General features: G+C 50.2%; 1 protein-coding gene across 3 annotated transcripts in view; it reads left to right on the top strand.

The window, feature by feature from the left end:
* The first annotated feature begins 10037 nt into the window (after nucleotides 1–10037).
* The window catches only part of LOC115639125 (acid-sensing ion channel 2), a 1118572-nt gene continuing 1101802 nt past the window's right edge, over nucleotides 10038–26807 (top strand). The window contains exon 1 of one of the 3 annotated variants that reach the window (XM_030541526.1): nucleotides 10038–10843. In XM_030541526.1, the coding sequence (XP_030397386.1) occupies nucleotides 10280–10843 (564 nt within the window). In that variant the 5' untranslated portion in view covers nucleotides 10038–10279. The remainder of the gene's footprint in view (nucleotides 10844–26807) is intronic. The other 2 variants (XM_030541525.1, XM_030541524.1) reach the window with 2 other exon arrangements.

Consider the following 26807-nt stretch of genomic DNA (forward strand, 5'->3'; position numbering starts at 1 on the left):
CTTTCAACCCTCCCCGGCAGTGCCATTGCATGTGGAACATCAGCCATATGCCCCCTGCCCGCCCAAGACTCTAGATTTGATAGCTCTTTGCAACCATCTGTAACCCCTATCCCTCCTTTATCCTATGACTGTGTAAGTGTTAATTCTGGCCTCTTGCACCACGTGTTAACTCCCTATGTGTTCCACCCTCATCTCCTTCCCCAGACCCGAAGAAGAGCCCTGTGGCGCTCGAAAGCTTGTCCCGTCCACCAACAGAAGTCGGTCCAATCAAAGATAGCCCCTCCCCTGCCTTGTCTCCAGAATAGAAAGAGGAAACCTGGCCCAGGAATCAATGTCAATGAATGGAAGTGCTGCTATTCAAAGGGCACTGTCAAGGTAGCTGGAAGCACCTGTGTTGTTAATACTGTCCATTGCTGGAATGAAAAAAATTCAGATATATATGGGAGAGTGCCAGCTGCCATTGGCTTTGCACTCCCACACAAAGCACATCCGCCTGCACACACCTATGCACAGCCCTCACCCACATGCACGACAAACAACCCCCTCCTCCTCCCACCATAAGCTAACCAAGCAATCTCCCCTCCAGGCAGGGAAGCAACCAGTGCGAGATGGGTCTTGTTGTCCAGGAGGAGATCTGACACTACAATGATGGGCTCTGGCGTGACCCTGGATGCTTTTTACACACACTCTGCAGTAAGTGCAGGACTTTGGAAGGGTTGATTTTAAAGTTTAATTCAGGAAAAGAGTCTTTGAAACGAGGCTCCAACCCCCTACTCAGAGCCTGCAGTGGCCTAGAAATGACACCCCCCCCCAGACCCCGATCTTTCCCCACCTGGCCCCTTGTGCAGTCACTCCTTCACTCCTGCATGAAGCAAGGATGCAATCTTCGCTCTGTCTCCCCCAGCCAAGGGTTGGCAGTCCCCGGAAGCTTTTCCCTGCCTCCAGAAGCTGGGAGAAGAGGACGCTGCCTTGTCCTCCGGAATCAGCGTCCTCTTCCTCATCTACGTATCCCAGCCATGGGACAGGCAGGGATCCTTCAACCCGTTCTAGGCTGCTGGGGTGTGACATGCTACCCAATCGATCTCCCGGCCTGTGAACCTGGCACTTTCCAGCAGCACTGAATACATTAAAAAGTCAAAGCGAAAATCCTATGGAGAAAGGAATTAGCGAGATGCTCGGATCCATCCGCCTAGGCAGTGCCTCTCTGCTCCAGAGGGGCAGCTCTTCACACCCCTTCAACCAGCATTAATTAACCCTTGCAGTCCCCCTTTACAGAAAGGGGTTATTAGCCTCTTTCGATAGACTGGGGAAACTGCAGTGCAGAGTGTGTAAGGCACAGATCCTCCAAGGGACTGAGGAGTCTAATTCTGATTGATATCAGTGGGAGCTAGGCACCTCCATGTCTTTGAGGAGCTGGGCCTAAATGAATCCCCACCCCCAATATTCAGAGCTAGAGGCAGAAACAGATCCCAGGACTTCTTATGTCCAGACCTCTTGTCTAATCACTAGACACTAAACTCGGCAGGCCTGCAATGGGCTCTGCCTGTTTTTCACCACCCTGGTTGCACAAAGGCAGAGCTAATCATGTCACATGATGGCATCTTCTCATAAAACTGTCCCCATAAAATACGGCCCTGAACAGCACAGGGGCTGGGGATTGCGGGGCTTATTTAAATAAAGCCTTGTCTTGTTAGCCGCCTTTCCCAGAAGTGCATTGAAATGACTCCCTGCTGATTGAAATAAACGACGGTAGCCAAGTACAGCTGGGACAAGCTAATCAATACAGCGTAATGTGAGAAATGGAATTGTCCACCCTTGCATCACTCGCTATGTTTGGCTGGAATGAACTGGCCTTGTGGATCTACTGGCATTAGAATTGATTAAGTCTTTTCCTCACATATACATAGGCTCTTAAAATGCAAGAACGGGAATGACACTGAGTTATAAAAATTCTGTCATTCCTAGGGCACCGGGTTGAGTGGCAATGCTGCCTGAAGGCTGTTGGGTGTCCACAGGTGACATGAGTTTGCAGGACCCTCAGTCCAGCTCTGAGCAGACGAGGGTGAACGACTCCAGAACGGGCACCACATGTGGTGCTAACTGGTAGTAGAGAGACTGATACCTAGATCTTCAAATGTGTTTAGGTACCTAACTCCCTTTGACTTCAGTGGGAGTTAGAAGCCTAAATTAGACCTGAGCAAATAATTGAGGTAACCCCGTCTGGAGTTGGTTCTTCCTGGCATATTACCCTAAGCCGTTAGGGGACTCACTTCTGGATGACAGCAGCAGTGTTCCCTTGGTGCTCTGGAATGCCGTTATTCATCTGGGGTTCACCATATTTATTAACTTTGCTCTGGGTCGGGGGACACCGTGCTAGGAATAGGAGAGATCCTTGCCATGAGCCACTCAGTCCTTGGACTTGGCAGAAATGCCAGCAAAAAGAACACCTGTGATGTCCTTGTAACAATATATGATTTATTGTCTGTATTACTAGTAACACGTAGGGCCCACAACTAAGACCCTGTTGTGTCAGGGGCTGTACAGACACATAGTGACAGATGGCCCCTGCCCAGAAGAGCTTATGGGCTAAATACAAATTGATGGGATGATAAATAATGCTGAGGGCAGGTCTCTGATACAGAGGGTCTGGATCGCTTGGTAAATTGGGTACCACTAAAGAACATGTGTTTAAACCAGCCAGCTGCAAGGTAAGGTCATGCATCTAGAAACAGCGGGTGCAGGTCACATTTACAGGAGCAGGGCCTGTGTCTTGGAATGCAGTGACTCTGGAAAGGCCTTTCAACAGGGATCATTGTAGATAATCACCTGGACTTGTGCTCCCAGCGTGATGTGTGGCAAAAACGGCTTACAGAGAAGGAATACTGAGGAGGAGAGGGAGGTGAGACTATTATTGGATTAGTGTCCAGTTCTGCTGTCCTCACTTTGAAAAGGAAGTTCTAAAATTAGAGAGGTTTCAGAGAAGAGCATGATCTTGAAAACCTGCCGTACAGTGAGAGACTCAAGAAGCATAGTCAATAGTCCCTGTCAAAACGATGGTTCAGTAGTGACTTCATTACAGTCCGCAAGCACCTACCTGGGGTGAAGACATCTGAAATTGGGCTCGGGGGGAGCTTCAATCTAGCAAACAAAGGCAGAACAAGATCTGTGGTCGGAACCTGAAGCTTGACAAACACAACCAGGAAATAAAGTATACATTTTTAGCAGTGAAATAATTTACCAAAGCGTGTAGTAAGTTCTCCACCCTTGGGATCGGGAAGGAATTTTCCTCCAGGGCAGACTGGCAGAGGCCCTGGAGGTTTTTCGCCTTTCTCTGCAGCATGGGGCAGAGGTCACTTGCTGGAGGATTCTCTGCAGCTTGAGGTCTTCAATTCACAATTTGAGGACTTCAATAACTCAGATGTAGGTTGGGGGTTTGTTATAGAAGTGGAGGGGTGAGATTCCGTGGCCTGCATTGTGCAGGAGATCAGACTAGATGGTCCCTTCTGACCTTAAAGTCTATGAGTCTTTAAATCCAGTACGGCTGTCTTTCTAAATGACCTGCTTTGGTTCAAGACCAAGTTATGGAGTCGATGCAGGAATCTCTAGGTGAGGTTCTCGGGCCTGGGTTTGTAGGAGGTCAGATTAGATGATTCTGTTCCCAGCCAGATTCGAGTCTTTCACTCACAAAGTGTTTCAAAGTGACTGGCTCACACTAATGGCTCAGAATTTTCCCAGTTGTTTGGAAGCCAAGGAGCAGAAAGTCCGGGAAAAACAATCAAACCATTGAGATGTTTTTCTTCCTGCTTTTTATAAACACTTTCCTTCCAAGAACAGCAGGGGTGGGTTTGAGACACTAGAGGGCAGGAGAGGTCTTTTCAATGCAGAAACACCAGAGAGAAAACAATCTCTTCCTACAAATCTGTTCTTTAATATTCCCTTGATCAGCTCCCTGCCCTGTTGCTCCCCAGCCTCTCATTTGCGTGGGAGGAAGACAAGCAGACTTTCCGAGGCACGCTTCTTCTCTGGTCTGTTTCCCTCAGGACTACAGAAAGACCTGCCTAGACAAGAAGGCACCTACCGACAGGTCTACTGGTCCCCCAGTTCATTGAGAAGAGTTGAGAGAGGCTCAAGGAATACAGGGGACCTGCCTAGCTGAGCTCACATGCGGGGCAGATGGCTGAGTCAGCTGGCCTTTGGCCTTTACCATCCCACTGGCCCCTCCCATGACAAAAGTTGCATCTTGGGAAGGTGGTGTAATAAGTACATGGCCACTGAGAGAGAGGACTGGAGCTTATCTGGCCCCCACTGATATATAGTGTCAGAACATGTCAGATCCTTTAGTGCTGTTCAACCCATTTCACGGCTGCAGAAGCTAAGGGTCTTGACCAAGGTGACAGAGGAATTGTTTGGGGAAGCAGGGAATTGCACCTGGGTCTGCCAGGTCCCAGGCTAGTACCCTCACCACTCCCCTGTCCTTGCTGCTGTCGCAGCTGTTGTCAATACGCCGCACAACACATCTGACCTCATGGCAACAGCAGAGCCTCAAACACCTACCCTCCCCGGGGAGCTACAGCAGGTCAACAGTTCCCATTCCATCCAGTAGAGAACACCGGTGCCCGATTGTGCAAACGTGCAAGCACGCACGCGCATACTTGGCAATTGTCTCTCTCTAGTCCTATGTCTGTTGAGTGAATCCTCACAAACTGCCCTCCTCTCCAGCAGGCCGACCTTATGAGCAGCTGAGAATGGCCCAGCAAACATACCCAGCATGGGGCTGCCTGGCATTCTTCATGCAAACTGTCCCCAAAGCACTGTACATAGTAAAGTAATAAAAGGCAGCAGATGGCGAACGGTGTGAATTATAGAATACAGGATGGAAAAGACAGCTCGTGGGGAATAAAAGAAAGCATTAGCTCATCAGGTCACTATCGCAGGCAGTGGAGGAAGAGAGAGATTTGCAAGTGAGATCGGAAAGTCCATGGAGCGTCAGTGGGGAAGAGAAATGATTCCGAACAGCAGAAGCTGCAGAGGAGAAAGCCCTTGCACTAACACTGGGGAGACTGAGGCAGGGAGGAAGTTAGTGTGGAGTTCGGTGCTTGAAAGAGACACTCTATTAGTTCCCAACTGCTTCTACATAACAAGACATAGGCTTCTGAGAGGCTCCTTCCCCAGATTTCCTGTCTGCAAAGCTAAACCCCAGGAGTACAATGGGTGGGGAGAAAAAGGGGGCTGATCCAGGAGGTCGTCTGTCCGCACCCATGGAAAGGTTTGGAAACAAAGAGGGTGACTCTGCCCCATGCTTTTCAAATCCCACTCGCAAATCAAGAGCAGGAGTCTGATCTGCAGCTCCATCCTCATGGCCATCCTCCTCTGTCCATCAGCTGGGACAGCACCAGCCAGGCTGCTGCGGGAGGGGATCAAGCCACAGCAGAGAGATGCTAAAGCAGCGGCCGGTTGCCCCTGAGACAGAGCTGGTGATGGGCTGAATGTATCGTCCTGGAGCGTTTGCTACAGCCTGGGCCATCGTTACAAGGGAGCGTGTTGGTGCCCCAAGCGGGCAGGGGAGCCACAGAGGAGCACCTTATAGGTGACACTTAATTTAGGATGAAATTCCCCCTTGCCCAGAGCCAGAGTGCAGGGCCTAGGCAGCACTTAAGTCTTGGGTTTTCACCCCTACTGCCTATAATACACAGTCTATGGGGCTGCCACAGAAAGCTTGGGTCAGCTGATAAGGCAGGCTGCCTCCAAAGAGGGCTGGGCTTGTGCTCTGATGGTAGGGTTACCATCTGGCCGATTTGACCAGCCTGGCTGGTTTCTTTCTGGATTTGGCAGTTGTTAGCAAAATAATTGAATCTGCAGGGTTTTTTTCCCCCCAGGGGTCTAGAGATTGGCATTATCATCACACTACCTGGGATAGCTAATGTCAAAAGCTTCTGTGTCCAGCTAAAGATGCTGCAGTGTTTCCCCTGCCACAGTTTAAACGCTAACAGATCAAAACGGTTGAAAATACAGCAGGTGTCCTCCCGCCACCGTGCGAGTGCATCACGCGTGTGTACAAGAGGAGGTTAGAGTCACGTGAGTGGGAGGAGATGTGCGAGGCATATTAAATAATGAAAGAGCAGAGCGATGGTGCGAGAGAGCCTACTACAGCCCTGGATCAGACACTCCACTTTCAATGACAACTGACTAAACGAAACAGACTCCAAAGATTGGCCGGGGAAAGTGCTGATAGAACACCTGTTTGTTATCAGTGATGTTATCAATCGTCTCTTTATGTGTTCTCTCTCCAGATACTGTTAAGTGGCTATGGGGGGTTGGGGTTGCTGTGGGATGGAAGAAGGGTCTGTGTCAGAGAAGTCAGTTTACTTGGGGCCCTGTGGGGATGTTGGTGCAGTCTGTGGGTAGCACTGATTATCATCCTGGAGACTCCAGAGCGAGGGTAGTGCAGTGGTGAGGGCTTGAGCGTGGAATTCTAGGAGGTCCGTGTTTAAATCCCTCCTGCAGGATTCTTGTGTTGAGCTTGGTCATGTCACTGAGTCTCTTTGTGCCCCGGCTGCCCAGCTATAAAATGGGGGATAATAGCAGTGGCCTGCCTCCCAGAGTGGTCGGAGAGTGACTCCGTTACATTGCAGAGGGGTAGCCGTGGGCCATGTGGGCAGCCTAGATAGATCCTTGCAAGGCAGCGTGACTAGCTGTGAGCTGCTGTAATGTGTCCATCGCGGCTCCCAGCCTTCAGGGTGGGAGGGATCTCATGGTTGCCAGGGGCTGTATGGTGTGTGTTTTGGGGGACGATGGTGCACTTGAGACAGTCAGGTACCTTCTGCTCTCCTGGCTGGTGTGTGCTCTCCTGGCAGCAGCAGTGGGCATCATCAGAAAGATGTCCAGGGGACACGGAACAGCATGATGCACGGCCCTGTGGGCTGGTGTGAGATCCAGAAAAGCAAGTGCAAGGTGCATTTCTCTTGGGCTTCACGTGGCATGTCCTGGCACAATGGCCACGAGTGCTGAAGATATATGGAAGCATAGAACAAGCACGCTTGGCAGGAGTGTTCCTCAGGCCACCTGCGTTTGCGTCCCCACCCCCTACTTCCCAGTGCAAAGCTTTCCGGTTCCCTTCGCCTCTGTGAACTACTCTCATCAGCGAACGTAGTTTGTGCAAGGGACTAGGCGTCGGGACTCCTGGGTTCTATTCCCGCCTCCGGGAGGGAGCATGATCTTGTGGCTGAAGCACAGGACTACGCATCAGGACACCTGGGTTCTCTTGCCGGCTCTGTTGCTGATTCTGCATGTGACCTCGGGCCAGTCACTTAAACTCCTAGTCCCAGAGCTGCAAAGGTATTTAGGCACCTGGCTCCCACTGATGTCAATGGGAGTTGGGTGCCTAAATCCTTTGTGGACCTGGGCCCTCAGGCTTCAGCTTTCTGTCTGCAAGGTGGAGATACTAAAACCTACAGCACCCCCCCCCCTCCTTGTCCTGAGTAGGGTGACCAGATGTCCTGATAAAATCAGGACCGTCTCGATATTTGGGTGGTTGTCCCACGTCCCGACAGATCTTTGTCCCGACATTTTCTTCATCTCATCTGATCACCCTAGTCCTGAGGCTAAGTGGCACTTGTAAAGTGCTCTGAGATCCTTGGATTGGAGGGGCTCAAGCCATGCAAAGTGTTACGGCTTTTTCAGGGCACCCAGGGCAATATCAGAGTTCCCATGGTTAATGCTGTCCCTGGGTAGGGAGGGATTCAGCCCCTGGGGGAATCAGCTTCAGGAGGGGTTGTCTGGCATGGGGGAGTCCAGGTTCAGAAGCGTGGCCGTGAGTAACCTGCAGGAAGGTGCTGGCGTAACACACTGACAAGGGGGCCCGCTCAGGAGAAGACAGGTCTCTGTTACAGGCACGGCCAGCTAGCTTTAGCTCAAGCTGTCGCAGCTCATGCAGTTAGCTCAGGAAGTGCAGTCTCCGGTGTGCTGGCCAGAGTCGTCCTGTGTAGGATGGAAGCGTGCAGCAGGGTTTTGGAAGCTGGCAGAAGGTGTCTGAATTGCAAGATGATTTAACAGCATGCTGGAGATTGGTTTGGGGGTGATCGTCATTGGGTGGAGGTTGCCTCCGTCTCCCCCCCCGCCCAGCCTCTTTCTCCGCCTTTCCCTGCCCATTTTGACACCCAATCCCTGCAGCAAAATGTCCCTTCCTTTGCATCAACTTCTGGTGTTGTCCAGCTCGACATACTGAACTGCACAGGCTCCATCGTGCACTGGAGCAGGAGACCTTGTTGGCCCCATGGTGTTCAGTGAAGAGCTGGTTGTTGGGGCTGCTCCGTGGGGAGGTTACGGAGGTGGTTGCCGTGGGGACTGCTGGGGGATGGCCCACCACTCAGCTCCTGGGAGTGAAAGGAGAACTGAGCTGATCAAACGGTTTGAGGCCAGCTAAATCAGCTGTCTTTGCAATAACTTTCCTTTTGGGGTGAGATCCTGGCCCCACTGAAGCCGAGGGGAGTTTCTCCATTAACTTCAGTGTGGCCCAGGATTTCACCCCTCTGAAATTCACACGCACGCTTTAGGCCTGGAGCAAATCCAGTGAATCGAGATATTTTTTCTCTGTCACCAGCAGGCAGGCAGGATTTATTCCAGGGCGAGAAATTCTCCTTTATCATTATTATTATTTATTTGTATTGTGGTAGCAGCTAGTCTCAGTCATGGGGCAGGGCCCCATTGTGGGAGATCTTTAAAAAACAAAACAAATGGAGATGGTGCCTACTTCTTTGTGCCGGGTCTGGCCCAGTGCGGCTATTGTGAATGATCATGATCATTACTGCAGTGCGCAGGGACCTCAGTTGCAGCCCAGGACCCCACTGAGATCCAAGGGGCCAACACAGAACAACAATGCCCTGAAACGGTGCAGCCGAGGCCCCATGGGCCACAGCTTGTAGACAGGGCGCGGCAGCGTTGGGAGTTATTCCTGCCGGATACCGCAGCCTACGTTCAGTCAGGTGGGGCCTCGACCCCCACCTCCCCGCTGTGACCTCCCTGGGAAACCCTTTTAAACACAAACACATCACCGATGCCTTTCACATGTACATTCAAAGGCAATCAAAACGGCTGGAAATTCCACATGTGGCTGGGTGAACCCTGAGCAAACCTCTTTCTGGGGATAGAGAGGCAGCCTGCTGGCTTCCTCCTTGCACTCTGGAAGAGGCTTGATTGATTAATGACTCATTAACATCACCCTCACCCCAGCAACAAGCTGAGGTTCCTAAGAAGCAGTCCCCTCTCCCTGGGCCTCCCTGGAGGAGACAAATCCCAGAGGCGGTGGATCGATGAGTGACTCTCTCGCCTGTCGATCGTCTGCAGTGTCAAGGGGTCCCGAAGCGGACAGGCTCTCAAAGGAAGCAAGAGGGGAAGAAATGAGAAAGGACAAGAAGAAACGTCCCCCCACCCCGAGCTGCACCCTGCAGTTCTCTAGAGCCGGCGGGTCTCCCATTCTGCAGCAGCTACCCACCAAGTCCTGCCCCTCCTTAGCTTTTGCCTCTGAGCTGCTGTTTGAAGGAAGAGAAGGCAGCTGCCTGCTGCTCTGTGTCTGTGCTTGTGTGGGGCCCTGCATCTCTTTCCCTCTGTTTCTCTTTTCCTTCTCTCCCCGCTCTCCCTCTGGCATTCCTCTGTCTCCTCTCTCCCTCTGAATCAGCAGCCCAGCTTCCTCCGAGGACTCAGACTGGCAGCCTCTGGAGCCCTGCCCAAAACAGGGCTGGGAGGATGCTCGAATCCAGCCGCTAGCAACATCGGAGCAGAAAAATCAAGCAGTCAGAAAGCACCGCTGCTCCGCAGTACATCAGCTCGGCAAAGTGGGCAGCCTTGTGCATCGGGCGCTAGTCAGCCGGCTGCGAGCTGCCTCGCCTGGTTTTCTGCTCTCTCCTAATCTCATCGCTGTTTAGTGTGTGTGTGTAGGGGGAGGACTTTATTTCCATTGGCTAAGCTCTCGCTTCCCACCCACATCTCTTCCACATCACCTTGGTGTCTCCCTCAATAAAACCAGCCCTCCTTATCGCACGGAGGAAATCAAGAGCCAGAGTTTGAATGGATTTTATATAAATATTTACCCCTGCTAGGCTAGCGCTGAGCTCCTAGGAGAAACTCCCAGTGGCTGGCCTGATCCTCTCTTCCTCTCTCCCCTCCTGATCCCCAGAGATAAGGGGTGCAGCCCATTGGCAGGTGGTGGTGGGGAGACAAGTTCTGCCTGTCTAGAGAGGCACTGACCTGAAAAATAGTGCCAGGATTTTAACAAACTACCCCAATGGATCTTAAGGACACCACCAGCGAGGGCAGCATGGGAAGCCTGGAGCCCTCCAGCATCCAGATGTTTGCCAACACTTCCTCCCTCCATGGGATCCGCTACATTTTTGTCTATGGGCCGGTGACGATACGGCGGTTGCTATGGACCTTGGCCTTTGTGGGCTCGCTGGGTCTCCTCCTGGTGGAGAGCTCAGATCGGGTGGCTTTCTACTTCTCCTACCAGCACGTCACTAAAGTGGACGAAGTGGTGGCCAACAGCCTGATTTTCCCCGCGGTCACCATCTGTAACCTCAACGAGTTCCGCTTCTCCAGACTCACCACCAATGACCTGTACCACGCTGGGGAGCTCCTGGCTTTGCTGGACGTGAACCTGCAGATTCCAGAGCCCCACCTGGCTGACCCGGCTGTCCTGGCCGCTCTCCAGGAAAAGGCCAACTTTAAGCAATACAAACCGAAAATTTTCAACATGCAGGAGTTCTTGGGGCGCGTGGGGCACGACCTGAAGGATATGCTGCTGTACTGCAAGTTCAAAGGTCAGGAGTGCAGCCAGAAGGACTTCAAAACTGTGAGTATGGACAGAGCTTTTGCTTCCTGTCTCTTCTCTGGGTGTGCGGCCGGCCGTGGGGGTGCAGAATCCAGCAGGTGCTTAAGGCGATGCGATCAGGCCAAGGGAGTCAGGGTAAGTTGAGAGAGAGCCATCTCTGCTTGGTTCAGGAAAAGAGGCAGGCAGCCTGTTGAGTTGAAGTTTGTTTGCCAGAGGCCTTTCATACTGGTTGATCATCCCTAGTAGGTTAGCAGTTAGCTAGTAGGTCATCCCTAGTAGGTTAGCAGTTCCCAAGGGCGGCTTGCTGTCAGAGCTGTGATTTGGATGGGCCCCTGCTGACACACCTAGCAGATAGCACTATCCGTAGCTGGCGGGCTGCGGTGGCAGGCCGATGTCTTGGGCTGGACGGATGCTAGTGCAAAAGGCAAGGGTGCTGAGGTGGAGAGAGGTCTGAGTGCAACAGTTGGGACAGCAGCCTCTGCCTGGGCTTTGTAGCTTTGATGGACCCGCGGTTTGAGGCCTTGTCATTCAGGATGGATCTTGTGTTGTTGGCCTGCGATTCTGGCTCTGAAATCCTTGGCATGGTCGCTAGTTTGCTGTGCTGTGCAGGTCCTTTCCTGCCGCTGCGTTGGCGTGAGAGGTAAAATGAATCTCGCAGACTCGGCTACGGTCCCAGCGCTGGGTCCGTTCCCTTGGCCGGCTGAGGTGTGAAACGAGCACCTGAGTCCGGGGAGAGTGAGAGAAGCAAATGGCTTAAGAGTATATGATTACACCCCTGACAGTGACTGACACTTGCCTGTGGTGTTTCACGAACGGAAAGCAGCCGCTCTAAACACAGACACACGCACGTCGCTTGAAAGAAAGCTTGAATTCCTGCGGATGGGAAAGTGGTGACGGTTCTGATCGCAGAGGGGCCAGGCTTGGATGGGAGATGCTGGCGTGGGTGAGAGAGGGGAAAGAGGGTTTCCAAACAGCACCTATATTTTCTTAAACATCTGGTTTGGCTGCTGTCTCAGAGGTGAGTGCCAATCATTTCTTGCTGGGGGCTGTGCTGAGCTGTGACTCTCATCGGCACTCTCCCCGTTGGCTTCTCTCCTTGCCAGCTGAAGCAGGTTTGAGGAGAGTTAAGTGAACCAAAGAGTGCATAAAGCTGGTTGCTTTCAGCCATTTGTTTCTGCAGGATGGACACTGTTTGCCCTTTTTGCTACCGGTTGTCCCATGGGTACATGGTATGGTTATATTAGCATCAATTGCTAAGTTGTCATAATGGCCTGCTTGCTGTCTTTTGATTTCCTGGGCATAGGGACCATGTCACCTCTACAAATGCAATCTTTTGTCTCTGCTACTTTTATATCTTGCGGCTTAAGCTGACTTGTGCTACTGGCACATGGCTGTGAGGTGGCGAATGTTTTCCTGGCAGATCCAAATGGGGAACGTTGTATTTTATGGAGCAGTAATTGGCAGTTTCCAACTCATGAACCCCCTTCAGGACCAGCTACCTGGTTACGAGCAGGAATCGGTGCTCGTAGATCATTAAAAACAGCTCGCATTGTTCAGAGGTGCATTAAGTCAGGACAGGCACTAAATCCTACGCTGTTGCCTGGGACTAGAGTGGAGTGTGTGTGTCAGAATGGGGATGGCAGCTGTGGGGCAGGGTGGGGGTGGGAAGGAGAAGCCCATATGAGAGTTGAAGCCATAAAAGTATCACTCAAGTCAGCCGTTGGCCTGAGCTGAAAGTGATCCCTGAGCGAAGTCCTCAGGCACTAGGAGTGCTTGTCATCCAGATCCCAACAGTGCATATGGCTCTTCCATTGAGGATAGGCCGCCCCAAACCAGATGCAGATTCACTATTATGCAGCAAGTGTCTATTAGCTGAGTGTGAAAGTCCCAAACACTTACAAGGTAATATTTTCAACACGCCTCAGTGACTTAGGCACCTAATTCCCATTTTCAAAACCAAGGCACTTAGGAGCCTGAATGGAGGTCAATGGGACTTAGGCTCCTAAATCATTTGATCCCAGATTCACAAAGGTAGGTAGGTGCCTAACGCCATAGAAACCAATGGGATTTAGGCACCCAAATGCCTTTGAGGATCTGGGCTTTAGGAACTTTTGGTGATTTTACCCAAAGCTTAAAATCCGGGGGTGTCACTCTGGAATGATGCATTGTGTTTCTATGATTGAGTTTCCATGAGCACAGTGATTTCCAAAAGGACGCTGACCTTCCACGGGCTGCCACAGAATTCTTAGTCTGCCAAAGGAGGCTAGGACCAGGCAGGGCCTTTGCAGGGAAACGTGTCAGCCTTCTAAAGAAATACTGGTATTCTACAGAAATGGCCCCGATGGGATCTCTGCCGTAGGATGCAGTTGTATGGGTCCTGCCTGAAGAATACACTAGTTCTTTTAAGATACCCTTATCTGTGGTGTGTCACGTATGGTGAAAATTTCTGCCCAAAAGCAAAGGCCTGAATAATGTGTTTCCCCCCGCCCACAAACTAGAAGCTGAAGGCTGGTGAATTGTAATCCATGCATTTGACCGTCAGGATTCAGTGTCTGACCTATTGCAAGTTACTGCTCTTTTGCCGGGTGTGCCATGTGGTTTCCTGGCATCGATCCTGGAGTGGCACCGGATGGAAAAGGAGGTGCCATGGTTTTAAAGGCTGGTTTGTAAATCACCGCGGCACATCCCCCATCTCCTCTAGGGCTGTTTCCCTTTTGCTACCGATTGTCCTGTAGATACGTGGTGTGGTGATATTAGCGCTGATTCCTTGGTGCTCATAATGGACAAGGCTCGGTTATTTGGTTTCACCTCTTGGGGGCACCTCGATGTCAAGTGCGGGGCTGTGTCCTAATCAAATGTCCCACCCTGGAAACTCTTGCTCTTCTCGTTTGCTTGACCAAATTGCACATTTCCCAGTCCAAAGAAACAGGAACCCATTAGCAAGAGGGGGAGGTCTGCACTGGGTGCGTGTGCACACAGCGTCTGCTCCCACACGTGGACGTGACAGCTTCACACGTCGTCTTTGCGCTGCGGAGCAAGGCAGGCAAGGGGAAGGCGTAGTCATGGTGCATGGAGTAGGTGGCTTTGCTCCATTCTGCTGTTCTCCCAGTTCCCTTCCCATGCTGGCGGTCGGTTATTTATTTAACAGGATTCCAGCTGTGTTTTCTGTACACTCTGTGCTTCCTTCCTCCCAAGATACTGCCAATGCCTCCCAGCCAACGGTTCATCAGATTCTGGGCAGCTCGGGGTAGTGAATTCCTAGGTTTTCCTGCAAAGATGCATCCAAGAGGTTTCCCAAGGATTTAGCATCCTTTTCTGGGCTGATTCTGGAACTGGTGTGCAAGAGTAGACAGCACTGTGAAAAACGGGAATCCCAGTTGTCTGTGACACATTGACTAATAGGCAATAGCTGACTGTGGGGCATGTCAGGATCCCAAGCAGAGAGTTTGGAGGCAGAGGAACACAAGGGAGCCCTGTCATAAACAGCTAAGGGTTAACGTCTCTTTCACCTGGAAAGAAGTATCTGAAGCCCCTGACCAGAGGACCAATCAGGAAACAGGATTTTTTCAACTCTGGGTGGAGGGAAGTTTGTGTGTGAGTCCTTTGTTCTTGGTCTTTGGTCTAACTCTCTCTCGGCTATGAGGGGATTTCTATTTCCTGCTTTCTAATCTTCTGTTTCCAAGTTGTGAGTACAGAAGATCAGATAGTGATTTATATGTTTTTTTTGTATTTACATGTCTATAGTTGCTGGAGTGCTTTGAATTGTATTCTTTTTTGAATAAGGCTGTTTATTCATATTTCTTTTAAGCAATTGACCCTGTATGTGTCACCTTAATACAGAGAGACCATTTTTATGTATTTTTCTTTCTTTTTATATAAAGCTTTCTTTTTAAGACCTGTTGGAGTTTTTCTTTAGTGGGGAACTCCAGGGAATTGAGTCTGTACTCACCAGGGAATTGGTGGGAGGAAGAAGTCAGGGGGAAATCTGTGTGTGTTAGATTTACTAGCCTGACTTTGCATTCCCTCTGGGTGAGGGGGAAAGAGAGATTAACTCTCGGTACTTCTGTTTTCCAAGGCTGGGAACGGGGAGGGTGGAATCCCTCTGTTTAGATTCATGGAGTTTGCTTCCGTGTATCTCTCCAGGAACACCTGGAGGGGGGAAGGGAAAAGGTTTATTTCCCTTTGTTGTGAGACTCAAGGGATTTGGGTCTTGGGGTCCCCAGGGAAGGTTTTTGTGGGGACCAGAGTGCCCCAAAACACTCTAATTTTTTGGGTGGTGGCAGCTTTACCAGGTCCAAGCTGGTAACTAAGCTTGGAGGTTTTCATGCTAACCCCCATATTTTGGACGCTAAGGTCCAAATCTGGGACTAGGTTATGATACGCCCCGTTGGGAAGAAGCCCAAATAGATGTGTTAGTCTCTAGGGTGCCACAAGGACCCCTCATGTTTTTTGCTGATACGGATGAACACGGCAACCTCTCTGAAACCTCCCCCTTTTTGCAAATTCAAAACTGCTGCTCCTGCAAGGCCCCCCATTTAAGCATGAGCCAGGGCTGCCTCCTACTGGCGTTTTTCTGGGATGTGGGTGAGTGAAATAGTCCTGTAGTGATGCCACATTTCAGCTGCGGGACATTTTTGCTTTTGTGTCATGCTGATCCCAGCTGCCGTGAGCTTGCAGCTGGGTAATGCTGCTGCATTCAGGGTGGCGTGGAGGCAACACTTCCCCATTGGGGCTAAGTGCCTGGCGGCCATTCCTTTATTGTGCAGCAGGACAGCAGAGTCCCGTGCCAGACTCCAGCTTCAGTGCTGCACCTGTCCAGAGGTGGGCAGGGAGAGAACCGCATGGGGAAGAAAAGAAACCCAGACGCCACAAACCGCAACAAGCTCCTGGTTTTGTTGGCAGAAACCTCGGCACCATCAGAGCACCGTGTGCCTGGGAATCCTTGGTACCCAGGCATCGGGCAGTCGCGGGGTGGGGTGGGATGTGTGTGTTTGTGGCATGTACCAAGTGGGATGTCTGCGGAGTATACCAAGTGCATTGGGCAGCATAGGGTAAAAAAAGGTCTCTTGTACAACCCTTATGCTACGGAGACCCCTGAGCACTCTGCTCTCGTACCAGTCAGGGCAGCTACTGTCCAGCGCTCTCAGCAGTGCAGGATCAGGGCCCCCTGCACCCACCGCGCAGCTTGGCGCTCCATCACTTTGCTTCTCTAATGGCCGGACCAAGCTCCGTGATGGTTTCGTGGGAGGACGCCTAAGAGCTGGGAGGGCGAGGAAGGAGGGGATCGACTATAGAAATCATTCAGGCTCTGGGAGAGTGGACAGACTAAGCCAGTGGCAGAGGGCAGACCGGGAAGGGGCAGTGCTGGAGAGGAGAGATGGCACAGGAGACAGGAGAGCAGAGGGCAGGGCTGGAAAATAGGGAGCCATGGACCTACTCCACCCTCTGTGTGCACGTGGGGTGCGTGTATGGCCCCTAAAGAGAGCAGTGTCACACGCGTCCTCGCAGCCATCCGCTCAGCTCGCCCAGCTACGCTGAGCACAACGGGCGTGTCAGGCAGCAGGTCAGGTGCAAATAGAGAGGACAGGAGCATGGAACGGGAGTATTATCAATCTTGTCTTGTATCCTAAGAGAGAGAACTGGGGTTTTCAGGAAATTATAACCACACATGGATTGAAATACATGAAGAAATGGGATTTATCTAAGGTCATTTGCTAACTGAGGACTGTTTTATACATACTGTTGAATGTGACCATTTAGGTCAGTGGTAACATTAAGACTTTGTGTGTGTTTGTCTTTATTATATGTGTATTTATTTTCAGTACAAATGATCATCAATAGATAGTCTCCTTACAACAGGTACTGCCTCACGTAAATATTTCCATTGGGGGAAAAATCTACCTACTAACCGACCTGCGTAATCTCCAGATGTTCCTTTCTCACTCATTAACACATCTATAACCATACTGCTAAGCTGCTAAAATAGTCTTTTTTTTCCACTCTGATTACCCTCTCCTCAACTTTTTTACGCTAATTCTTCATCCACTTTTGGAGAATCAATTTTGTACGTTGGTTATTTGAGCTGGTTAAATATAGAAAAGAGTCTGGGATAAATTATTAATCAAAAATTGGTAAGACTGGCTCGATGATCTGTTTGAGGCGTTGTCCTAGGGAGCTAGCAATCCTCATTAATGAGGGGAATCCGACACGAAGAAGGGAGCTTCTTGCACTGATGAGACTTGATCTCAGACAGATCTTCTAGGACCTACTACTGGCGCTCGCTGATGGCACTCTTCTTTAGCTCAAGTGGGAAAGATCTGTGCTTCTGGAGCTGTAGTCTCAGAGTTCTAGTCCTGGTTCCTCACTGCAGAACGTGGACTCTTCACAGGAGATGTGATGCAGCCACATTTGCTGAGTGGCACATATTTAAATGCAGACGTCTGTTAATAGGCCCGCATGCATGATAGGCACAAAGGATCGGCGTGCCACTGCACTTGTTGGGAGCATTGCCCTGCTCCCTTGCTGTGGGACTTTGGGTTGCTTGGAACGAGGCCGTGTCCAGTACAATGGTGCAGTTGCCTGAGGGGATGACAAGGCTCGGGAGAAGGAGTGAGAGACCTTTGGACATGAGAGGAGGGAGGCGGGAGACACGTGCTGAGAACTGCGTGAAGGGACATTATTACCTGATTGTCTCTGTACTGTATTCGTAATGGTGGGGGTTACTTGTACAGCCCCTCTGGGGATTTCTCTGCGATGCCTCCAGGACAACCTGCAGAGATGGGTCGGCACCAGAACATCAGGGCAACTTGGTTCTTTGTCTGAACTGGGCTCCTCCCTGAGCACTGATTTGCTGTTTTGTAAGTGGGATGCATAGAGGGTCAGAGAGACACAGAGACATGGGTGTCCTGTGTGGAGAGAGGGGACTGGGGAGGAGGCTGGAGATGGGAGAGGGAAACATCTCCTTCTGTCTGTGCAGCCACACAGGTCTCTGTGAACACATCAGCCCAGGGTTCTGGTCTCTGTCCTGCCTCCCCAATGTATACAAAGCCCCATTCAAGCTCTCTCTTCTGGTCTTCAAAATCTTCATGAGACTGGCCCTTGCTACCTGAGAGATCATCTCTCCCACCATGACTATGACCCCCCACTGCAGCTGTGCTCCACCAGAGCAGTGGGCCTCCTGACCAGCACACGACAGGTGGTGAAGGCAGGAGACAGAACTTCCAAAGGAGCTGGGTCTGGTCTGTAGAGCTCATTGCCACAAGAGCAAAGGCCACGGGGCTCATAGAAATCTCGGCTCTCTTACTTAGCTTTTCCACAAACCCACCTGGACACCCACCAACTCACACAGGAGACATATCCTCCTGCTTACACAACACGCCCACTCACTCGGACTTATACCCAACACACACACCAGACCACATCCACCCCATCGTACATACATCCTCCCATTCTCACACACATACAAAACAACTATCCACAAACTCACACACAAACACAGCCACCTGTTCACACAGACACGATTCATCCACCCGCTCACACACACACATCAACATTAAAGCCCTATTCAAATGATTTTGCATACAGGCAGGCAATTAATTAGCAATATGGTTTACAATACTTGCTCAGTGTTTAGATACTACTGTGATGGGGGATAGGTATGTCCCTAGTTAGGTTGACTAATAGAGACAAAGAAGGGTATATCTACACTGCAAAGAAAACCCTACAGGGCCAGGTCTTAGAGTCTGGATCAAGAGCTATTTTTATCCCCACAGCCCAAGCCCATAGCCTGAGTCTGTCGCCCCAGGCTTTGAGACTTGGTGCTTTTTTTCTTGCAGGGTCGACATTCCCAAAGAGGCCTAGAAAAGTGAGAACCAGAATAAAAGCCTTCTCCAGTGGCTAGGCCTGGCAGACGTGGATTCTACCACAGAGGGTCTGTCTACACTGTAGCTGGAAGCTGATTGAGCGAAAACAGAAGGGGAGCCACGAGCAGTGGGTGGGGTGTCACGGAGTGTTGGGGGAGACTAGGCCCGGCACCCCCGGCTTCCTGCGATTCACCATGACTCTCAGTCAGCGAGTAAAACAGAAGGTTTATTTACATGACAGGAACAGAGTCCAAAACAGATCTTGCCGGTACAGACAACAGGACCTCCTTTAGTTAGGTCATCTGGGGCCCCCAGGGAGGCCACAGCCCCATCGGGGTGCCCCTCTCCATTTCCCAGCCAGCTCCAAACTGAAACTCCCTTCAGCCTCTCACTCAGCCTCCCCCTGGCTCCTTCCCAGCCTTTGTCCAGCTTCCCGAGCAGAGGTGTTACCTGGCCTTCAACCCCACTCCTGGGTTCTCAGGTTACATGCTCAGGAATGCTCCCTTCCCCAATGCTCTGTCCCAGCACAACTCCCCAGCAACCTTCCCAGGTCAATATTCCCCACTCAGCATTCACATAACACAGCCAGAACATTTCCACTTCATCACATGGTGCCAGCTGTTCTATATCTGATCCCGACCAAGACCCTAACGAAGTACTCGGGGCAGCGCACCTCTCCCGTTGCTCCTGGCTACACTTCTAGTGTTAGCATCAGAGTAGTGTGAGCTAAATGTCACACCTCCAGTGCCGGTGCGGACATGCCCTTTGGTGCCTCAGGTCTCCAGCTGCACAATGGGCTAACAGCAATCCTCTACCACACGGGGCTGTGAGGGAGGAGACATTGAAGGCTGTGAGATGCTGGGGTAATGGGGGGCCATATGCCTGTCATGGAGAGACGTGTGTTCTGACAGCACAGAGAGATGAGACCTAATGTGTGGAAAAGGGACCTCAAAGGAGGCAAAGACTCTCGTGATAGAGCCAGCTGGGGGCTGGGAGTCTCTGCCTTTCCTCGCCAGAGGTCTTGGCGTTCTTTCGCCAACCCAATCTGTCCAGCTGGAGGGGCAGAAATGCTGAGTCATACATTTCGAGCGACTCCCTTCGCCAAGGACATTCGTGCCGCCATAGAACGGAAGCTCGTGGCTCCCGAGTTGGTCTGGCCTGTCCAAGGAATGACCATAATAAATGAGGTCTGAGCTGGAGGGAGACGCCAGTTCTCCAAAAAACGGGGTAGAGAATGGTCTGTCCGGGGAGGATGCTGACAGCCAAGGGAATGTGGCTTGTTTAAGACACGTGAGGAAATGAAAATCAAGGTTAGGATTGCTGGAGCGGTTGCAAAGGCAGGAGGAGCTGGTTGCAATCACTGTGAAGGACAATTGTTGATGTATCTGCTAGCGCTAGAGAGGAATGGGGCTGAGGGCCCTCGTCTTTTACCTGTGAGACCTGGGTTCAAATCTCTGCTGAGCCACAAGCTTCCTCTGCGAGCTTCGGCAAATGGCTTGATCTCTCAGAGCTAGATATTTAGGTGCCTGGAGACGGAGACCGAGTGTGACTTATGAAAGCTTCTGAAAATCCCACGAGACACCATCTCTGACATGGGGACACTTGTCCTGCCCTGCCTCACGCGGGAGTTGAGAGGACAATCGCATTAAAGCCTGTGAGGAGCTCAGATGGGGCCCTAGATGCTAGACCAGTGGCTCTCCAGTTTTCCAGATGACTGTATCTCTTTAAGGAGGCAGCTTTGTCTTGCACACCCCCAAGTTTCACCTCACTTAAAAAACTACTTGCTTACCAAAATCAGACATCAAACTACGAAAGTGTCCCGGCGCACTATGCCTGGAAACGTGCTGACTTTCTCCTTTTCCCCATATGATAAAATAAATGGCTGGGAATACGAATGTTGTACTTACAGTCCAGTGTGGTGCTTGAATTTCGTTTTCACCTGTGAGTCTGTCTGAAGCCTGAGCCCTGCTGCCCAGAGCTGAAGCATGTAACGTAGCTTTGGGGGGCCCCCTGTGGTGTGGGGCTCTGGGCAGTTGCCCTGCCTGCCACTCAGTAACGCCAGTCCTGCACTTGTGACCCCCCTAAACCCACCCCGCGAGCCCCTTGGGGGCCACAACCCCCAGGTTGAGCAACACTGATCTAGATGAGTTGATGTACCCCTGGAAGACCGCTGCATACGCCAGGGGTACATGTACTGCTGGTTGAGCTAGAGGGCAGGGACAGTAATGACTCTCAGCCAGGGCTTCCTATTTCTTGCCCAGCCTGGCCTAAGCTCTCAGGGAAGAGTTGCTTAGCTGCAGTGGAGCAGCAGAGACAAGGAGAGAGGCACTGGAACCGAGCTGTGCTCTTTCCTAACGGAGCACACAGCTCATTGTGGCCTTTCTCCTGCTGTGGGGAAAAGGACTGGGGCCCGAGTGACAATGTGCTTTCTTTGATTTCTTGCGCTACTGTGAAACTGTGCATGCTGCTGTGCCTCCTGTTCTCCTGGCAGCCTGGGAACCAACCTGGGACTTTCAGGAGACTCAAGATGTGAGGTCAGGAAAAGGCTAGGAATACAGGGGTGAGGAAAGTCGGTGCAACCACTCCTCGTGCATGGCCCCCTGCTCTGCGGCAAGCCCGCCGTGGAGACATCCTGCCAGGGAACAGGACTGTCCTGGCCAAAATGGGACATACAGACACCCTATGTTCAGTCCATATTCTGCCTAAAACTGCAATACACAGGGGAGCGTGTGATGTTAAGCTTCTCTCCAGGCTGCTCCTAGAGGATAAATCTCCCTCCACAGCCGCCCTGCAGGGTTACTGGATAGAACACAAGGGCCTTTACTATGCAGCAGCAATGCAGGGCCTGATTGTGTCAGTCCAGGTGAGGGTTAAAAGGGAAGGGAATCCCCACTGAGGCAGGGAGCTCTCTCTGCTACAGTCCACACCCTGAGAGCCACGCAGGAATCTGCAGAATCTGGAGGGTCAGCAGGAGGCTGGGACTATCCAAGTGCCAGCCCAGCTCCTCCCTCCAGACTGACTAGGTCCACCCCACCCTGCTCTGTGGCAGTGGAGAGACAGTCACAGCCAGCAGCTGCCCTGGGGAACTCCCTGCCCAGAGGGGGACCAGGGAAATGAAATACAACCAAGCTGAAGTCACAGGTGTGACGCACTCGGAGGGGAAGAATGACTTGGCGCTGGGGTTGAAGCACAGGACAGGGAGCTGGGAGTCCTGGGACGTATGGCTAACTCCCTCGCGGATTCCCAGGTGAGGATGGGCAAGTCACAAAGGCCAATCATGGTCACTCCTTCTGGGGCCTCAATATTTTGGGCATCCAAAAACCCAAGGCACCCAGTATTAGAGCTCACTTTTGAAGAGGTTGGCCTTCTCTTCTTGGACCTAATGATGCTGACCCAGGGGAGGAACCTGTCATGGAACTAAACATTGCTATGAACCATCCTGTTTGTGTCTCAAGCCACTGACTAGTAGGTACCTCTGTTTCTGCTGTGGAATGATTAGTTTCTTTACAGTGGGGCCCTGTCTTCTCAGGGCTCCTCTTCAGCAAGGAGCGGATAAATAACTGTCCAGTGCATTTGCATGTCCAGAAAACAGCCTCAAAGACAATATTTAAATCCTTGTCAAGGGGAAAATGTGCCTAAAGAACGCAGCTAGCTGCAGGGCATCAGGCTGGGTGATAGCATTCAAGGCCTCCGAGGTGTTCCCTGGAGAAGCCCAGCCACCGAGGCCATGTCTACGCTACAAAATTATGTCAATCCAAATTACATCGGGATACAGCCACCACAGTAATTACATTGCTTGTGCTCCTTGTGTCCCTGGTGCGTGTCCTCACCAGGAGTGGTTGTATTGATTGTATTGTCAGAGTGAGCCATGGTGAGATGGCTTTAGCAGTCTTTCTTCTTGGGCAGACAGGCCATGGAGAGGAGTCCTCCCATTTGCCTTCCTCCCCACTCTTAAATTGGATTTACATGAGGCGGGAATCCTTTGCTTCCCAAACTTGACCCCCCCACTTCCCTTCCAGTGGAAAGTTACAAGAAGTCCCAGGTAATGTTTAGTGTCAGGTGACAGGACCCCTAGCAGTGTCACAGTTATGTCCCAGGATGCCCCCCAGGAGGTAGAGAGATTAGTATCTTCATGGCCTTGTTGTTCCTTCCTGATGGCCCATCAAATCCGATGGTCTGTCATCTGGTGGGTGTCTTCCCAATACACACCCACTTTTAATGGTTACATAGTCCATATTCCTAACTTTAGATACAGAAATGATAGATGCATACGAATTGGATAATCACATTCAGTAGATCAGAACGTTTCGAATGATACCTTACAAGACCCATCTTGCATAAAGTATATCTCAGTTATGTCATACCCATATTATAAGCATATTTTCATAAAGAATATGGAGCCTAGAGTCACAATGATTCTCTTGCTTTGCCACAGACTCCCTGAATGACCTTCAGTAAGTCATTTAGCTTCTCCGTGCCTCAGTTTCCCACCTGTAAAATAGGGGTAATGGCACTGTCTTGTCTCACAAGGGTGCTGTGAGGACGAACACTTTAAAAGATTGCGAGGTGCTCAGATACTACCACAATGGAAGCCACCAAAGTACCGTAAACAGATGGTTCATTGTCACATCTGTAGCCAGCCCAGTGTACCAACCGTGGCCAGTTTGAAAAGCTAGCAGCACCTAGTTTGCCAGCTCATAGGAAGCTGGATATGCCAGCTGTACTCATGACGGCTGGCTCAGTGTGCCCATGATGCAGTCTGATATGCTGATGGCATGGCATTCACTGTGTCAGAGATGTTACCGCTGTGGGGTTCTGTCTCAAATCTGGGCTGTTTAGAGTGTCAACCAGAGCCATATGGGAGCCCTTAGATGAACTTAGATGTTCAGTATGCTAGATAGATGCCTAGGTGTGGCAGATTTATATCAACTGCTTCTTCCTTCCAGGTGAAAGAAAAGGTGGGTGTGATTTCTCATCCCACCAAAAATGTCCAGATATCAACAAGTTTTCCCATCCTGACTTGGGATGAAAATGGTCGAAAATCTCAATGACTTCCGTGACTTGAAAAATCTTTAAATAAAGAAATGAATGAATCAGTTTGGGTCAATCACAACATTTTATTTTAATAATTCCCAAATGCTTAATTTTGAATCTGGCCTTTTTTCTTTTTCTAAATAAAAGCTTTTTGAGGGGGTGGGCGGAGTCTAAATTTACCAAAATTTCAAAGCAAGATGTCGTTTCAACTCGAAACCCCCAAACTTTTCACTTAAAAAAGAATGTCGAAATGGGACGTTTGGAAAATGTCTAGTCTTTTTCTCCAGTCACTTCTGGAATTAGAAGATTCGGTGAAACTGACCCTGTTTTGTGAACAGTTTTGGTTTTCGACAAATTTGGCTTTTTTGGGGGCAAAACACTGGTTTGTGAAAAACTTCCTGATCAGCTCTTCACATGACACGGGGGAAGAGACACACAGAGTGACGTCTTGGTTAACAAATATCCCCCTGCCCAGAAAAGCCAATTGCACTGGGAGCTCAGATCCTGATCAACAGTGCTCGATAAATCCTCGCTGTAGCCATTCATGCAATATATGACAGCTCTTGTGGTTCATGAATCCAGCAGGCTTCATTGCGGAGAGCTGCCTTGTAAAAATCATCTTAACTTGAAAACAAAAATTACCCTGTTCTCCTTCAGTGGCTCTAAATGGCCTTCCCTGGCCAGGAATGTCCCCACCATGGAGGAACCCAATAAAAATACGTCCATGGGAAGTTGTTTATTGACCATAAACGTTGTTTTGTTTCCAAGAGAACTGAGTGGTAATGAGAATTTAAATATTAATCTAGGGAGATCTGAGCTGAGTGGCAGCTATCGCTATGGGTTATAAAGCTCAGCAGTTGTTTTAAGACTGGCATTTGATTGCCGGTGGGTTTTTGAAAAAAAAAAAGCCCCACACTGCATTTTTGGAGACAGAAAGGAGGCCGATAAGCCAATTCTGAATAGAGCCCAGCTAGATAATGAGGACTCTGTACCTATTCAACCCCCTGCATGATCTCAGCCCATGAGATCCCAGCATCAGACAGAGGAAGAGGTGATGCCATGTGGCGGGGAAAAGTGACTGAGGGTATGTCTTCACTATCCGCCGGATCAGTGGGCAGCAATCGATCCAGCAGGGGTCGATTTATCACGTCTAGACTAGACGTGATAAATCGACCCCCAAGCTCTCTCTCATCGACTCCTGTACTTCAGCTCGGTGGGAGGTGCAGGCAGAGTTGATGGGAGAGTGGCAGCAGTCGACTCACCGCAGTGAAGACACCACATTAAATCGATCTAAGGACGTTGACTTCGGCTACGTTATTCACGAAGCGGAAGTTGCGTAACTTAGATCAATTCCCACTCACCCCCCAGTGTAGACCAGGTCCGAGAAGCATTTAATGATTCAGATGGTGAGCCGATGGGTGAAACCAATGGGAGTTAGATGTGTACATACCTTTGTCAATCCCATTGGTGTATCTAGCGTTCCTCAAGAAGTGATTTCTCTCCTCCTTCCTGTGCCTCATTTTCACCCAGAAAAGTTCAGTTTTTCACTGAAAAGCTGGAAATTTTCAATAGTTTTTCAAGTCACTGTTCATTTTGCCCAAAGAAGTAATTTTGCTGTTGAAAAAAATGTTTTGACTCACACTCCTGTGAAGTATGTTGCATTCAGAGGGTTTGAGTGTAAAAGTGTGTCCGCTCTGCAGCTGGGAGTGTGCTTCCCAACACAGGTAGCAGAATCCCTAGCTCGAGGACAGCCATCACCCTCTAAAAAACAGTGTGGCCATAGCTGCACGGGAGGTGGCTTGGGCTAGGCACCCAAGTGGCAATGCACATGAACCCCTGGGTGCGGACACAAGTGGCTAGCCCGAGCAGCTGTGGCCACTAGCTCAAGCAGCATTAGTGCCGGTACGTATCTGTCGCCTCATGCTGGACCTGGGGAGTGAGATCCCATCTGCTTTGTAGACACGCCCTATGAGTGTCTGTGCTGGTGTGAAGCACACACAGAGGTGGATGAAAGAAGATTTAGGTAATTTCAAGTTAAGCTCCCATGGATTTGCCTCTGAATCAGGCTTGCATCCTCAGTGCAGTGCTGTAGGAATTCTGCAAATGGCTTTCGGCCATCATGTCATTTTAAGATACAAACAATGTTTCCCATTTGCCTGCAACCAGCAAACAAACAGGGATGGCACTTGGCATTTCCTTCTCTCTTCATCGCGTTGGTTCCCAACACCTGAGCTTTACCGTGGAGAGAAAATTCAAAAAGAGAAAATCCAAGGAAAGCTCAGTCCAAGCAGCCGGGTTCTGTCCGGTTCCCCCACAAAACCTGATCTCAAAAGCAGACCCCGTGTTCACTAGGCCCTGTCACACTGGGCCTGCTTGAAAGTGAGCCTCTTGGGTTGTCATTCAATCTCGGGTTTGACTGGATCTCACTTCCAAGTAGAGCTGGTGAGAAACTAGAATTTTCATTATGCAGGAAATTCTGACATTTTGAAATGCGTATAAGTTTTGAATTGGAAGGAAAAGTTGAAATCCTGAAAATTGTCATGGAAAATCCCCCAAAATTTTGATCAGAGACATCAACATTTTTCATTTTGATAAAGGCAAAACATTAAAATAGGATATAAAATCCAATATTTAAATTCATATAAAAGTTGTGATGAAATTGAACAAAGCAAGAAATTAAAAAAGAAACCATTTCAGCATTAATGAAACAAAATGTTCTGATGTAATCGAAATGAAATGAGGAAGCCAAAAGGATTTGTTTTGACTCTTTTCCATTGACAGTTTTGTCAAAATCGACTGTTTCTTGAGGAAACATTTCACTTTGGAGAAAATTGCTTTTTCCGACTGGAAACTACAATGTTGAAAATTTTACAACCAAGCTTCCAATCTCTCTTAAAACTGTGCCTTTATTTCCTGGTACCACTATTCATGATTCTCAACAGACTGACTTGGTAATTCAGACTGTTCTGCTCATGTGAATGTTTCTGGGATGTGACTCTAGGCCAGTTCATGAGATCTGTTATCAAGCAAACTCTGTTTCGTGTTTTTAACCATGTTCACCTTGTGTAGAGTACATTCTCAAGGTGTTG

Source organism: Gopherus evgoodei, chromosome 23, assembly GCF_007399415.2.
Source record: "Gopherus evgoodei ecotype Sinaloan lineage chromosome 23, rGopEvg1_v1.p, whole genome shotgun sequence".
In the NCBI taxonomy this organism is placed as follows: Eukaryota; Metazoa; Chordata; order Testudines; family Testudinidae; genus Gopherus; species Gopherus evgoodei.